The following is a 14,394-nucleotide window of genomic DNA, read 5'->3' on the forward strand; positions in this document are numbered from 1 at the left end:
AACCTGCTCTTGTGCCATGCAGGTCAGTTGCTGCAGTTCTCTGTCATGTGACATACAGCAGCTGAGCTGTGTGCCTTAGATGGGGCAGGAGCCAGAGTCCCACCACAGCAGAAACCCCACAGCCTGCAGCAGCTGGTGGGGTGAGAGACTAGGTCACGCTGGTCCTGAGACTCTTACAACGCATAGCAACTGGAGCCCTGTCCCCAGGAGCACGTGGCCTGTGGAATGGGCAGACCCCTGCCCAACTAGTACTTTGCCCCCCACAGTAACAGGGGGCTACCCATGAGCCTTTGCCTCCCCCAGTGTTAATGTAGCACCCTCAAGGCTCAACCGGCTCCCATGTAGCCAGAGACACCACTGATTACCTGCCCCTTACCAGCCTCTGCTGCCACCCCCTGCAAGCTGTTTGTTGCAGGCCAAGTGGGGTATTGGCCCTAGGCCAGGGTTACTTGAGCAGCCTAGCCCTGGTGTAAGGAAGGGGAATTGCTCCCCCCTCCCTTTAAAATTAAATATAGTTGCTGTTTTACTGCACAATGCCTCAGCTGAAAAAAGAACATACTTGCTAAAGGTTGAGCTGTGCAAAATGGTACAGAGTCCTTCAGTACCAGTAGAATAGACATGATTTGTTAAACTATGCAAACTATTTTATGGTCCTATAAGGCAGGAAACTAGAGAATGATTAGAGGGCAAATATTAAAAACACAACTTCCTTTGCCTAAACTGCTTCTGTGGACCCAGAACTACAGCCATGGATAGCCCAACACTGATACAAAAAATTCAGCATGCTTTTTTGCTGACACTGAAGCTGACAGTTCAGCAATCTTGAAAGGGATCAGTTCCCTGATAAGTTTAGCCCCCATCTACCACTGGGATCTGGCCCTGATAAATAACAGGAATTTCTTGAAGGTCAATGGTCCATAATGGTAAAGTTATTCTACATGATCTGCTCAACTTGGTTTCCAATTCTAGTTAGGCTATTTTTAAAATCATATAGCATGAGCACAAAAGCACCACCCATGCATACAAGAGACTCCTAATGTGATCTAGAGGACAGATGCATCTTAGAACCAGCCCAAAGAGACTCCCTCTTGGACCTGCTCCCCTTCCTCTCAGCCCAGCAGTGGATTACCTGGGTGCCCTGGCTCAAGCACGAGCTGTGGGAGTGACTTGGCACCATGTTGTCCAATTGTATAGGCAAGGCTTCAGCCAGACTTCCCCTGTAGCCAGTTCTTACTCACTGTGCTACACCCAGCCAAGGCACTGCAGTGCTGTATGGGAAACCCACTGCAGCTGGGGCAGCACATGCTTGATCCTCTACCATCCCTGCAGCTACTCACAGCTACTCCAGTGAATTGGAAAGGTGATTGACTTTCCCCTTCCCAGGGACAGGGATGGCCCCAGCTGCCACCAGGAGCTTAGAGGTAAATTGTACTACAGGTTGCCTTGTGGCAGGGTGGAGTTACCACCACAAACCCTCTGCACAAGGGTCTCTCTTTTGGTAGAAACACCCTTTCCCTGGACTGGGCCCCAGCATAGACCCATAGCTGAGAGGCCAGAGCACACATCCCCTCCACCCCATAGGGAGGGACAGAGTCCACTTGTTCCAATAGTGGCAATCACAACAGCAGAATGTGGCTCAGAGCAGTAAGACCAGCCCCATGCCTGCTGGGTCTTGGGCCTAGTGTTTTCCCTGCCAGCAGGAAGAGCTGGACAAATTGGAGTTGGTCCCTGACTCTACCAGCACAGCAGCCCCTGTTTGCCTTCCTGTAGGTGGAGGGTTTAATTTCTACCAGAGTGCCCTGGCCATTAACCTTCCCCATGTAACAGCTGATTAGTGTGTTCTATGGAGGGAAGACATGTCCTGAGGGCACCAGGCCAAGGCTGTCTAGCTGGTTGCAGACACCAGCATGCAGGAATCTGGTCCCAGCTCTGCCACCCTCCAAGCTGCCAGGCACAGGGGGGCCTGCTGAGCCCAGGGAGCTGGAGATTCAGCAGCAGAGCTCTGGAACCAGCCACTTTAGCAGGCAAGACCTTGACAAGATGCCACCCTTCTCTCCCTATGGGTCTTTGCTTTCTTGTGCAGGGCATTTGCCTCCCTTAATCACTAGCTGCTACCAGCCCTATAGGTCCTCTCTGCACCACTCCCCTCATCAGCAAGGCCTGCACCCTTGAGCTGCCTCTTGGTGTGATGAGCCAGGACTGCCCAGTGCTATGGGTCCCCAGTGCCTCGATTCCCTCTGGATTCTGTGCTTCTCACCCTCCCCAGTGCACAATGGCAGACCCACACTGCAGAGCAGACTCTGCACCATCAGTAATGACAGGAGGCTTCACTCACTTGATTGGTTTATTCCTTAGGCACTTGCAGTCCCCCTGGCATGTCCCCACCTGCCCCAGTGCTTCCTCAGGCCCAGAGCCACCACAACAGCAACTGAGAGAGCAGCAACAGCCCCTGCCAGGGACACCAGCACCTCTCCCCACTCCACCAGGGGCCTGAGTCCATGGGAACCTGTGGAGGGAGGAGCAAGGACACAGCAAGCCAGACATCAGTGCTCAGGTGGTCACTGCCAGATCCCACCCTAGTCCTCCCCCCTGCCCTGCAGGGGCCTCACCCCCCACAGCCCCCTTCCATTCCACACTAGGCCTGCCAAGGCTTGGCAGAGCTCAGCCAAAGGAGGTGCACTGGCTTTGAGGGGCTCCCTCAGATAGTCTCCAGGGCAGGGGTGACTGGCTGCTCAGGAGCTGCTGAAGTGTGAAGTGGCTTTACACTAGGCCCTGACTGGAAGTGAGGGGCTCTTCACATCTCTGGTCAGGTTTAAGCACTGCCTCATGGTGCCACCAGCAGCCTGGGGGCGGTTTTGTGCCTCCTCCCTGGCTCAGCTGCCTCACCACTGGATGGAGGGAGGGACAAGCCTCTCCTTCCACTGATCCTCATCACCCCCCCTCCAGGAGAGGGGACCTGAGAGGTTCTGAACTGGCCCCCCATTCCCAGAATACTCAACCCCCCAGTTTAATGAACACCCACCCATGAGGCAGGTGGGTGCCATGGTCCCATTTCACCCCCAGGGCCTGCTCCATTACCTTCCTGGGCAAGGTCATCCTCTGCTTCTTGGCCAGCCTGGAAGTCCACAGGCCCCTCAGCTGTCACCAGGCTCAGGGGCTCCTCCCCCCAGGCTTGGCTCTGGGAGGCTCTTCTCACTAGGAGAGAGGAAAGTGAGAATACAGTTCTCTTCCCAGCTCCTGAAGAGGCAATCCCCCAACCCCATATGGACTAGGGCTTTGCAAGCTGTCTCCAGTGCAAGGCCTGTGGCCCAGTTCCAGTCCCCATGGGAAAGTCCAGATGACACTCAGGTGCCCAGGGTCACTGTTGAGGGAGAGGCTCAATAGAAGCGGTCATTGTGCACACAGGCAGGGAAGGGGAGATCCATGGTCTCACTTCAAGCCCCCGGCTAGTGCCTGGGTACCTTGCTAGAGGCCTATGACCAATCTGCAGGGGGGGGGGTGTCGTAGGTGCCCTCCCAACAGGGTCATATCCCCTGAAGGGGTAACCTGCAGGAGGCCTGAAGGTGGCTTCAATCTAGCCAAGCCTTCATGCCCTGTGTATCCCTAGAGTGGAGACCGTCCTGCCATGGCCTGTCTTAACCAGCACCCCATGGGTCTGGGGCGCTGGGTTCTAGAGCTGGCACTTGCCAAGGAGGGTGAATGGGAAAGACCCAAGGGTCTCAGGCTGGTTGAGAGCCAGAGGCAGATGCCAAGGAGGAACAGACTTACTTCTCCCCTGCAGGTTTGTGGGGCATTGGACTGCACAGTGTTCCAGCCCAGAGGGCATGCAGGCAGAGGCACTGCAGTGGAAATACACCTGGAAGCAGAGAGAATTCATGCTTGGCAAGGAAGAACTAAGGGGACCTGCACCAGAGGGTCACTGCCTCCCTCTACCCTAAGATTGCTTCCAGCTCTTGTGAAAGCCAGTTACAGCAATGGGATTCTTTGCCTCCTGCAGAGCCATTAAGAGCAGAAACTTAGTTTGCCATGTGGCTACACAGGCATGATCCAGCATGGGGCTTTGCAGCCTAAGGCCATGAGAATGGCAACAGGGTCATGATTGCCCCTGACACTGGATGGTGTTTGCTTTAGGCCAGGTAAGCTAGTGCTGGTCACTCAAGGCTACACAGTAGCTTAGAATCTGTCCACTCAGGTGCTCCCCACCCAAGCTATCAGGAGAGGGGCAGAATTGCCTTGGGAGGTTGCAAAGCAGCTTCAGGTCAGTCTCAGCTGCATTTGCAGGAGGATCCCTGACCTACTGGCTTGGCCACGGGAAGTCTCAAGACTAGTCCTCTGGGGAGTGGGACCATACCGGGCCTGAGAGCGCTCGCTGGGAGGTGATGTCCACGAAGGTGAAAGTGCTGACAATGAAGCGCTGATGGTGAGATGGGAACTGCAGCCCTGAGGCCTCGCCCACAGGCACCAGCTGGGTCTGGTAGTTGTCACCTTCATAAGGGCACCTAGAAGGGGCCAAACAATGATGGTTGAGGCTTCTCACCTGGCAGAAGATTGCCCCGCTCCCATCCCCACCCAGACTCACCCATCTACAAGGATCAACCACTCTGGCTGCTGCAGGGGGTTGGTGCTTGGGGTGGCCCAGCACTGATGCAGGACCAGAACCAGGCTTGGGTCCATTCTCTGGAGGATGCGGACCTCCACATACACTGGATCCCGGAGAAGCTTCACCACTGGGTACTCATGGTCTGTGTAGTAGGTGCTGTAATGCTCATCTGCAGCAAGAATGAAATGAGATGACCAAGTTCCGCCCTGACCCTTGGCAGGATCACTGATTTCATGGGGTACTTTGCAAGGCAAGTACTGGGGCAGAATCACCCACTTCCCCCTGGTTCCTATTCACTCTAGGAGGATGGGGTGAGGCTTTTGTCTCCTGGTGACCAGGTCCCACTGGTATAGTATCAGAGCCATGATCAGCAAGGGCAGTTGTGCCCTGGGACCCAGCTGGGACACCACAGGAGGCAGACCAGGAAAGTCATTTCAGACAGCAGTGATCTCCCTGAAGGGCCAGAGGCCAGTGCAGCCATGCTGAGAGACCACCCAGGCTAGGTCATGGCCAAGCCAAGCTTCCTTCCCTCCCAGTGGGTACCAGCTGCTCTAGGAGCAGAGTCACCCCCACCATCCAGGTAAGTGGCACCCCCCCCCCATTCCCAAGGAGCAGTGATTCAAGTCTTGAGTGCCACACAGCAGCCCAAGGCTCTGGAGATAGCCAGGCATGGAAGTGGGCCAGACATGTCAACATTTCAGAAGCATCTCAAGTGCTTGGCAGGCCTGTATGCAGTCACCTGTAGCAATCCTCATCTCCAAGGCCAGGGGTCCCTGCCCAACTGCAGGCAGGGGTGGAGGAAGGGTGGAGACCATGATGTTCACAGGGAGGAAGTCCTCAGCTGAGTAGCTGCAGCGGATGGTCAGCCTGGGTGGGGAAAGGCCAGACAGCTGGTCACCTCTGGACTCCCCAGAGAACATACTCAGATGCCAGGGGGAGACCTGAGACTTCAGTGAATGGCTAGTGCCTCCCCCCTTTAATTCCAGGGGATCAGGTGGCCTCCCCTAGCAGGAGGGGATATAGGCAGGGAGCTCAGCAGTGGGCTGACAGAGCCAGTGCATATCCCCTAGCCCTCCCTGGCAGGGGAGGTGCCCCCCTAGGAGAGGGACCCAAACACTGCTTGGCTGACATGCCCCCCCCCCCATTTCCAGCAGAGGCCTCCAAGCTTTGCCAGGCCTGTTACCTGAAGGTGCTGTCCCGAGTGATTGAGCCAGAATGGGATGTGAGCACTTTGCGGTCTGCTACCAGCTCATTCTCATACACCCTCTGGTCACCAGATGCCTGCACAGGGGGAGAAGAGAGGCTGGAGGCACCAGAAACGCCTTCACAGGTGAATTCTCCTTGCACAAGAACTCAGCAGCTCCCATGGGGTCAGCAGCTTAGCCCCCACAGACAATAGGTCTGAGATCTAATGGCCCAGGCTACACCCCTCCCTGCCCCACCATGCTTTTGCAGGAGTCGTGTCCTGTGAGGATTGACTGGAGCCAATCTGCATAGGAGAGATCCAGCCCAGCTTTACTTGGCTCAAGTTCAAGTCAACCAGAAACCAGTCAATATGCTAGTCCCCACCCCCTTCCAGGACAAGCACACCCCCCAGTGTTCACAAACCCACTAGACTTCCAGCTACACTGAACAGGCTGGTTTCATGGCCAGTCTGTAGCTGACACCAGAGACACTGTAAGGTTGTTCCATGTAGGGACCCAGGAAGATCAATGGGTGCCATGTTCCCCCCTTTTCCTGCCCATGGGTCCCCTTTAGCTCCAAGGCTATTTGGCCTTTCTTCACCACAAGCATTAGCAGCCACTGGGGAGCAGGGTTGATAGGCTGCTTGTGCATCACCACAACTCCACTTCAGAGTTGTAGGGCCCAAACCTTAGGAGACCACCCATAAGCAGAGGCTGTAGGCTCAGAACCCCAGGCTGCAAGGGACAAATCTGATGGTCTCAGGACACATCAAATACAGCCTCATGATGACTGTTCGTGACCCCCCCCATAACCTCAAGGACAATCAGCTGGCATCAGAGAGTGATGAGAGTTCATGAAGTGCCTTGCCCAGCGGAGGGTGGACTGACCAACAGGTGCCCTCCTTTACCTGGACAGTGGTCCCACAGGCCGAGAGTGGGAAGCGGTACACAACAAAGTCTTCATTCCTAGACACCGGGGCACATCTGCTGCTGTGAGCGCTGACCAGGTGCACGGAGCTCAGGTCCAGGGGTGGTGTGGTCACATCCCTTGAGATTGCAACTGAGAACTGGCCATCTGGGGTGCACTGCGCAGTCACTGGGGGAGAGCCACACAGCCTCTCAGCAGGGAGCTGCAGCCTCTGCTGGAGCCATTTGCCTGGGGACTCCCCCAAAAACTCCAGGCTAGCACCCCAGTGAAGCAGGAGTCTCTAGACACAGTGGAGGAGTTGACTTGCTAGAACTAGTCCTGCCCCCAACAGTCACTGGGATGAGAGAGTGACAGGACAGGCCTGAGTGCAAAGGGACAGGAACGCCATCACTGGGTCCTAAAGCCTACCAAGGCCCTTGGGTGGCCCTAGGCCCCAACAGGGTTCTTCCCCCCGGACACACCCTCCAGTATCGGTCTGCTGCGGAGATCCCCAGCAGGTCCCTCGGGCAGAGGAAAGCCCCCGCTCACCCTTGTCGCCATAGTAGCAGGGAGTCAGCCTGTCACCGGGCTGGTAGCAGCAGCCGAGCGCTTCGCAGTCACCTCGTGTGATGGGTGGGGCAGCGCACGGCAGCCTAGCCGAGGCCTGGATGGCAGAGCACATGCTAGGGCTCGGGGCATCCCGGGCTAGGGAGAGAGGCAAAGACAGTGCTTGCTCAGACAGCTGCCCTCCCCACAAACCACCAGACCCTGTCCATGGGCAGAGGAAGCCCCATGGGGTGGCTGAGAGAGGCCTGGCCTCCTCCTGCAGCACCACAGGCTGGAACTCCTGCTTCTCTTCAGCCATGCAGGAGAGGTTTGTCAGTGCCTGGACCCCCAGTTATCCACCCCAAAGGATGGACCAGGAGACAACAGCATCTCCCATGGCCCAGTCCCTCCTCAGGGAGGTGGCTAACTCCTGGCAGCTGGTACAGGATGCCCAGAGACAAGGCCTCCTGCCACACCAAGTAGTATCCTTCAGGAAGATCCCAGCAATGGTGCAGTCCCATCCCTGGCCAAGGCATGGGTGCCCTTACCTAGAAGGTGGTTTGGGCACCTCAGCTCCTCCTTGTAGGAAGCCACAGGGCCTTCGATCTGGACTGTCATCACAAAGCTGCCATCCTAGGCAGGAAGCAGAGGATGAACCATCACTGTGGTGTAAGTATTCAGAGTCCCTCCCCAGCACCATGTGCTCAAGGAGAGCCAGGAGCATGAATGATTTAGGGGGACAGCAGGATTTACAGGCAGCCCAACCTATCCCCTGGGTGGGCACATGGGCCCACAAGTCTCACCAGGGCTGCAGGCAGCCGACATGAGCCGGCAGCTGCTAAGCAAACACTGAAGGAGGTTTCAGTTTCAGGGGAGGGAGTATGGCAAAGCCAAGATCATCCGCCCCAGCCTTGACACTCTGCCTTTGGTACCACGGCTCCTCAAGGGGAGAGGATTGGCATTGCCGTGTCACTGACCCTAGCACCAGTTGGCCTGGAGGGGTTTAGCATCTCAGTGGCAGATCAGACAAGAAACCAAGATTTGACTTTCACGCCCTGACCTAGCTGCTAGGCCAGGCCACTCCCCCACACAGGCAGGTGCTGAGCCATGGTCTAACCAAGAGACGGAGCCAGCTTTATGGGGAGAGAAGCAACAAGGGGGAGATTTCAGGCCTTCCAGTACAGACTGGGGTCCTCCTCCCCACATTGCTGCAGCCAAGCTCTCCCTCTGAGTGGGGGACTCCACCCTCTGAGCTGGGCCAGCAGAGGGATTGCTGGCCAGAGCAGCAGATCCAAGGGCAAGACAAGCCAGCTGCAATGACATCACACTGGAAGCAGAGAGATCACTAGCTCCCAGCTCCAGGGATGGAAGCCAGGCCAGTGTAAGTGTTTCCAAGGAAGGGGTGGGGGGGAAGGAGAGTAGCGTGAACACATATCAAGTCCCCCCAGCTAGTAACACTGCATGTTCACAGCACTGGCCAGCCTAGGCTCTCAGGACACTGTGTGGACACCAGCCAAGCCTCAGCCTTCCTGAAGCTCAGGAGCAGGCTTGGGCATGTGAAGAGACTTGCCCCATATAGGAAGTTAGTGGCAGGATTAGCACTCAGGTCTCCCAATTCCCAGTTCTGTGCACTAGTGGTTAGGCCCTTGCAGACAGATCCAACCATGGTCTCCTCACACTCCCCCTTCATAAGCACTGCTACCCATCCCATTCACACCAGGGAGGTTCCCAGACAGGGCCTTACTCTCTCGTTGACATAACATCCAGCATAGGACGCTTCAACCACCACAGAGCTATTGGCTTGCTGCTCGACACGCGTCCCACAGGCAGGGTTGCTCTGCAGAACATGGGGCCTGCCTTCTGCATCTGGAGGCCAAGAGGATCATCAGACAAAGCACCTTCAGCCCTGTTCCTCCTAGTCCCAAATCCACTGCCCCCCATTGCCAGACCCTGAGCAGGGAGGCTCTGCAGAGGAGTCACACCGGCCTTGAGGAGCCACTGACCCCTCCCTTCCACTACCACTTGACCTTAACTGGTCATGCCTCAAAGGTCATGAGTGTGGTTGGGGAGGGGATGGAGTAGGAGCCTTCCTTACAGGGAACAGGAGTTTGTTCAGAGACAGGCCAATGCCATGGGCTAGCCCATGTGGTTTAGGGCTAGTTTCACTCCATTTGGCCTCACAAAGGCCACTCCCTCACACCACCTCAGCATCCATCCTCCATATTCAGGAAGGAGGAGTTCCCACCCCCCTACAGCTGTAGCCAAGGAGTAATATTAGCCAACTCAAGTCATTCAGCATCCAATGCACCTCACCTCAGAGCCAGGTCTCCAGCAGACACAGGGGATGGATCACCAGATGATCCCCTGGTGTATTCATTCATAGATTCATAGATATTTAGGTCAGAAGGGACCATTATGATCATCTAGTCTGACCTCCTGCACAATGCAGGCCACAGAATTTCACCCACCACTCCTAAAAAAGACCTCACACCTATATCTGTGTGATTGAAGTCCTCAAATTGCCTCCAGGGCACCTGGCATTGGCCACTATTGCCAGACAGGATACTGGGCTAGATGGACCACTGGTCTGACCATTATGTTCTTATGCATTACTGGCTTCGTTAGTGCCCCAGCAGTCAGGTGTTTTAGCCCCCTTTGGGCACTTGCCAGTTTCTGCAAAGTAACTGAGCCAATTACTCCCAAGGCATTCCCTGGTCTAGCAACTAGAATCTTTGGAGACAGTCAATAAGTATTACATTTGTACCCTCGGTGGAGGCAAGCAGAGGAACACCCCAGGAAGTTACTCATAATCAAAGACCCCACAGCACCATCTCAGCTTTACCTGCTAGGGGAAACTTCCTCCCAGAATCCCAGCAACACCTTAGAGAGACTAAAGGATTTTAAGCTTTGTTCAACTTACCCAGAGCTCTCAGCACAAGGGGAGCTATCTCAGTCTGGTTTGGGAGCAGGGTGAATACCAAGCTTCTCTGCCCACAGGTCAGCCGGCTAATATTCCAAAGAACCCCCCCATTCCTAAGGCCACCCTGAGCTCCCCCAATCAGAAAAAAGAGGCCACAAAAGAGCCAAAACATCATGTTATCCATCAGCCTCACTTCACAAACTAGCCCACCTATGCAGCTACTCACTGCTTTCCAAGCTATTAGCACAGGTCTTATACCTTTCAAGGAGCTCTGATTGGCCAGCACTGAGGTCTAAATTCCCATATGGACCAGGTGTGACTCCAGCTGGCCAGCAGTCAGTTTACACCTTCCAATTGGCCTTGATTTGAAACTCACTGTACTTGCTCCAAATGGATCAAAACCATCCCACACCCCTTCTAAAGTGTTTTATTGATTCTTTCTCATCCCCAAGCCCTTGTTAAGACCCGTACAGGTTTTGCTAATTCAAAAGGAAACATTTAAAAAGGGAAATAAAGTGTTTGAAGGCTGAAGAGGTACTTAGCGGGTGAGGGGCTATTTATTGGCTGGAAAAAAAAAAAACAAGTGTGGAAAGGGAAGAAAGCCAGATTGCTTTGGAGATTGAGAACTCCTTTAGTCAGATGACTATAAAGTGCTAGGAGGTTTTATTATTTATAGAGGGGTAAACTGAGCCCCAATCTTATCTCTCCCTCCCTCCCATGGGAGACGTATCTGTGCAAATTAATCCAATTGCAGCTTCCCCAGGCCTAGCCTCTCCTTCCCCCACAGGATCACTTTTCTCCTCTCATCCTGTTCCCCCTCAGGTTACGTCTGCATTGCAATCCAGGGGGGTGACTGCAGCACACGTAGGTGTGCCCCAGCTAGCTCGGGGACGGGAGCAGCAAAGCCATGTGGCATAGGCTGTCCAAGCCTGCCTGGGTCCCTGGGTTCTTACTCAGGGGGCTAGCCTGTGCTGAGACCCCTGCTGCTGCAGCTTTGCTGCTGTTGGTACCCATGCTAGCTAGATCAAAGCTGGCTCTGGTCTGTGGAGACATGCCCTCCGTGGGCCCCACGCTTTGCCCCTCCCTGCACATGTGCCTGCGTCTCGCCACACCCCCGTGGTGGTGATGGCATTAGCCCAGGCCTGACTTTGCAATGGGCTCACGCGCCAGTTCCTCTACCGGGCCCCCCTCTGCTCCCCTAGGGGACAGAAACCTCCCTCCTTTGCCAGGCGCTCCCAGGAAAGTGCGACTTACGAAGGACCTGGGCCTCTCGGCCTGCCAGGCCAGCCTGGCCCAGCTTGTGAGGGGAACATCACCGAGGCACCGCTGATCCCATTCAGCGGGTCGCGACTGAAATGATCTCGGCTCCTTGGCACAGCTGGGATTTTGTCAAGTCAGTCCCCCCCACAACCCCGCACCCTGCAAAGAGCAGACACAGACAGACAGCCGGCAAAGAGCCAGGGGGAGGGCAAAGGGAAAGACACGAGGTCTGCTATGGGCAGATACACGTGGCTGGTTGTAGACTGGCACCTTCTCCGGGGCAGGCAGGGGCACCTGTATTCCTGGCCATTTGGGCCAGGCTGGAGGGCAGGTCAGCTTGACAGGCTCAGCAGGGCTTGGCCAGCAGGAGCCTCCTGCAGGATGGCAGGGGCCCATCACCCGAACCTGACAGACCCCAGGGCTTGCAACTCAGGTGGTTTGGCAGCAATGTGGCCTATTGGCCAGAGCCCTGGGCTGGGGCACTAGAGATGTCAGTTCTATTCCTAGCTGTGACCTGCTGGATGACCTAGGGCAAGTTACTTCTGCTCTCTGTGCCTCAGTTTCCCAGTCTGTAAAATGGTGGTTGACCTGCTTCGTAAAGCTCTTTGAGATGAAAGGATGAAATGTGCTGGATGAGATCTGGGTGTTATGGTGACTAGACCCACACTGCAGAGCAGCAAATAAGAAAAAGGAGAGACACCAACATACAAAGTGAAAAAGGCAACTCTTGCTGGGGATTCCTTTATATCCCTTCTTTACCCATGGGTCACATCAGCCACCATGGCAACGATGGAAGGTTCTCACGCCAACTTCTCGTGAGCATCAGGGCCTTGACTTGCCTGGAAAACAGGCATGTTTCCTATAGGCTGGGCCAGACCTGCCAGAGCTGCTCAAAAATGTTTTTTTTTCCCCTGTAAAAATTTCAATTTTTTGGTGAAAATTTAAAAACTGAAAAATTCGGCCAAAACTCAAAATCTTGGAAAGGAGAGGCATCATGGGACTCCATGGCCATGGTGCATTGTGGGAGATGCAGTGCAGTCAGGGAGCCCGGCCCATAGAGGAAAATGGGGATGTGGAGTAATTGAACTACAGTTCTCAGGAGGCATTGCAGCAGCATAGCCAAACTGAAATATTTTGGTTGTCAGGTGTTTGGAGGGTTTTTTTCTTTTTTCGTGAAAAATCAAAATTATCTGTAGAAAACAGGCACTTGTTCGGAAAAAGTGTGTGGTGGAAAACCCAATTTTTCAAAAAGGAGGAGTCCGGTGGCACTTTAAAGACTAACAGATTTGTTTGGGCATAAACTTTTGTGGGTAAAAACCCCACTTCTCCAGATGCACGGGGTGCATTTTTCAAAGTTTTGATGGAAAGTGTTCAACCAGCCATAACCTCCACCTCAGCAGTAGCCCACCTGTGCTCCCAGCAGACAGTGTCCCAGTTCTCCAGCAGGAGCTCCCACCATGAGTCTTCTTCAAGGGAAAAGGACCTTCCCATAATTCCAAGGCAATCATCTATAGCCCTGAAACCACTACAGGCTCCATCCCGAAGGGGAGGTCCTTTGGCAGGCAGCTTCCCTTGTTATAACACCCCATCTTGGCACCTCAGGATTCAGCTATGTAAATCCATGCGGATTATGCATTTTATGCAAAGTTGCATACATTTAATGCCAGTAAAAATATACAGGGTTTTGCCTTGCTGATATGGTTCTGTCTCTGCTAATGATGTTGAGCTACATCCTAGGGTTAGCCGGTGTTTGACTCGTGCTGTGGGTTATACAGGTGCGGGGAAATGCCTAAAATCCACATCAGGAAACATTTTCATTCACTTCTGAAAGGAAGCAGTGGGGCCTATGGGTGAAAGCAGATGCTCTGCTGCAGGAGACCTGGGGGCCTATCCCATTCTGGGTGAACTTAGGCAAGTCATGTCCCTGCTCTGTGGCTCAGTTTTGTCATCTGTAAAATGGGAAGGATCAGACAGGGATAGAGCACCCCAAATTCCCTCTGCAGTTGGGCAGCTGAGTGAGTGTGTGTGTGGGCATGAGGGCATGTGTGTACTAGAGATCCAGTCTTGTGCTTCGTTTCTCAGTCAGATCAGCAGGTGCCAGCTGTCAGTTGTAATTTCCCAGTGAAGGGCTCTAGCATGCAGCGGTGAAATCAGTTTCACTTCAGCACAGACCTTTAGATGTTAGTTATGGACTGTAACTAGCTATAGCTTTTGTCTCCTCAGTTTCACTGCCCAGGGGCAACTTCCCTGGGTTAATGGCTACAAGTCCCTTCTCCCAGGTGCTAGATTTTAAAATAGAATTGCACAGAATGTGGCCAAGGTATCTCACAGAGAGGACTCACTTGGAACTGACTTTCCCAATGAATGCTCCGTCCATTTCCCCCAGCACCTTCCCTGTGCCATGGCTCCTCCCCAGAGTCAGATGTGGGAGTTTAACTCCACGGCCCATTTCATCCTCACCTCTCTGCTGAGCCTGCCATCAGAGGGCCGTGTGTCATGGGTGCCCACCTGGACCAAGACCCACCTAACCCACAAAGAACCACTGGATGGTCACAAGTTTTGGCCACTGCCAGCTTGACCTTGGGAGCTGCAACTCTTCAAATGTCATCCTCTGGGACAAGGATGTCACATTGTGACAACACCAGCATCATGACGTCACATTGGCCCCTGAAGGCCACATCTACGGTTTATATTCCAGCAGCACCTCCAGGCCCCTTCTGAACTCAAGGAGCAGTTGTGCTTGATGCTGGATATTCACATCGTGAGCGACGCTCCCTGTTAGTGCAAGAGACAAATCCCCATTGGGCAGCTGGGGAACGGAGACACAGAGCGGTTCAGTGGCTGGCCTGAGGACACACAGTCGGGGAGATGGCAGAAGCGGGAGTTGACCCCAGGTCTCGGGGCTCCCAAAGCAGAAGGCCACCCTCTCAAAACCAGAGGGGGCTGCATTAGCCCCAAAGGTATTTCAGTTCTGTGG

General features: G+C 54.4%; 1 protein-coding gene across 1 annotated transcript; it reads right to left on the reverse strand.

Annotated features, from left to right (window-relative positions):
• Positions 1-2,351: 2,351 nt before the first annotated feature.
• On the reverse strand, positions 2,352-10,341 carry LOC311513019 (zona pellucida sperm-binding protein 4-like; the record flags this gene model as incomplete). The annotated part of the gene is made up of 12 exons (XM_084614551.1): positions 2,352-2,506; positions 3,079-3,195; positions 3,769-3,856; positions 4,352-4,499; positions 4,580-4,769; positions 5,340-5,467; positions 5,784-5,881; positions 6,693-6,880; positions 7,241-7,396; positions 7,786-7,870; positions 8,982-9,103; positions 10,158-10,341. 12 exons carry the CDS (start codon positions 10,339-10,341, stop codon positions 2,352-2,354), a joined length of 1,659 nt encoding a protein of 552 aa, XP_084470677.1.
• Between the last annotated feature and the right edge of the window lie 4,053 nt (positions 10,342-14,394).

Source organism: Lepidochelys olivacea (genome assembly GCF_965140295.1).
Source record: "Lepidochelys olivacea isolate rLepOli2 genome assembly, chromosome: 25".
Taxonomy (NCBI): Eukaryota; Metazoa; Chordata; order Testudines; family Cheloniidae; genus Lepidochelys; species Lepidochelys olivacea.